Source organism: Salvelinus sp. IW2-2015, unplaced genomic scaffold, assembly GCF_002910315.2.
Source record: "Salvelinus sp. IW2-2015 unplaced genomic scaffold, ASM291031v2 Un_scaffold1800, whole genome shotgun sequence".
NCBI lineage: Eukaryota > Metazoa > Chordata > Actinopteri > Salmoniformes > Salmonidae > Salvelinus > Salvelinus sp. IW2-2015.
In genome coordinates, this window is record NW_019943173.1 from 311,129 (window position 1) to 312,639 (window position 1,511).

A 1,511-nucleotide genomic window follows, 5' to 3' on the forward strand; every position below is an offset into this window, starting at 1 on the left:
CCGAGAGAGATGTACAGGCACTCAATCATGGTGAGATGTTCCAGTAAGGAACTCAATCATGTTGAGATGTTCCCAGTACAGGAACTAATCATGTTGAGATGTTCCCAGTACAGGACTCAATCATGTTGGATGTTCCCAGTACCGGAAACTCAATCATGTTGAGAATGTCCAGACAGGAACTCAATCATGTGAGATTCGGTTTCCCAGTACAGGAAACTAATCATGTTGAGAAATGTTCCCGAGTACAGGAAACTCAATCATGTTGAGATGTTCACAGTACAGGAACTCAATCAATGGTGAGATGTTCCAGTAACAAAGGAAAAAACATCAATCATGGTGAGATGTTCCCAATACAGGACTCATCATGGTGAGATGTTCCCATTAAGGAACTCAATCATTGGTGAGATGTTCCAATCACAGGAACTCAATCATGGTGAGAAAACTGAGTCTTGAGAACATCTCAACATGATTGAGTTCTGGGAACTGAATAGTGAGCTGGTAGAATCCAGTTCTCCGCTTATAGCTCAGCTTTGCCTACAGATCCAGCTCAGAGAAGAATCCAGCTCAGAGAGATCCAGCTAGAGAGATCCCAGCTCAGAGAGATCCATGCTCAGAGAGATTCCAGCTCAGAGAGATCCAGGCCTCAGAGAGGCGTCCAGCTCAGAGAGGTCCAGCTCAGCAGAGGTCCAGCTCAGAAGAGGCCCAGCTCAGAGAGATCCAGCTCAGAGAGGCCCAGCTCAAGAGAGATCCAGCTCAACAGATCAGCTCAGAGAGCCCAGCTCAGACAGATCCAGTCAGAGAGAATCCAGCTCAGAGAGATCCAGCTCAGCAGCTCCATTCGTTCTCTAAATCCCCGATATGAAATGAATTGTTTCAAGTAAAGGAAAGATTGCACATCCTTAACTACCTCGTCATCAGAATAATATTGTCCCACGCATGATTTTACCAACTTCTCTGTCTGTCTGCTGCCTGTCCTGTCCGTCTGCTGTATGTCCTGGCCCGTCTGCCTGTCTGTCCTGCCCTGTCTGTCTGCATGTACTATTCTGCCTGTCTCCCTGTTCTTGTCTGCCTGTCTTTCTTCTGCACTGTCCTCTGTGTCTGCTCTCTATCTGCTCTCTCTGTCCTGCTCTCCTGTCTGCCTGTCTGTCTCTCTGTCTGCTCTCTCTGCTGCCTGCTTCTGCCTGTATCTCTGTATCTCTGTCCCTCTCTGCCTGTCTGTCCTGCCTGTTCTCTGTCTGCACTGCCTGTCTGTCTGCTGTCTCTCTGTCTCTATGCCTGTCTGTTCTCTGCCTGTCTTCTGCTGTATGTCTTCTCTCCTGCCTGTCTCTCTGCCTGTCTCCTGCCTGTCTCTCTGCTGTCTCTATGTTCTGCCTTGTCTCTATGTCTGCCTGTTTATGTCTGTCTCTCTGCTGTATCTCTGCCTGCTCCTGTCTGTCTGTCTGTCTGCCTGTCTCTCTGCCTGTCTGTCTCTCTCAGGACGGAGACGGTGGTGGAGAAGATGCTAACCAACC

General features: G+C 48.8%; 1 protein-coding gene across 1 annotated transcript in view; it reads left to right on the plus strand.

The window, feature by feature from the left end:
• LOC112072013 (usherin-like) overlaps positions 1-862 on the plus strand; it is a 45,737-nt gene extending 44,875 nt beyond the window's left edge. Inside the window, exon 7 of the mRNA XM_070439608.1 lies at positions 524-862. Within this exon, the coding sequence (XP_070295709.1) occupies positions 524-862 (339 nt within the window). The remainder of the gene's footprint in view (positions 1-523) is intronic.
• The last annotated feature ends 649 nt before the right edge of the window (positions 863-1,511 follow it).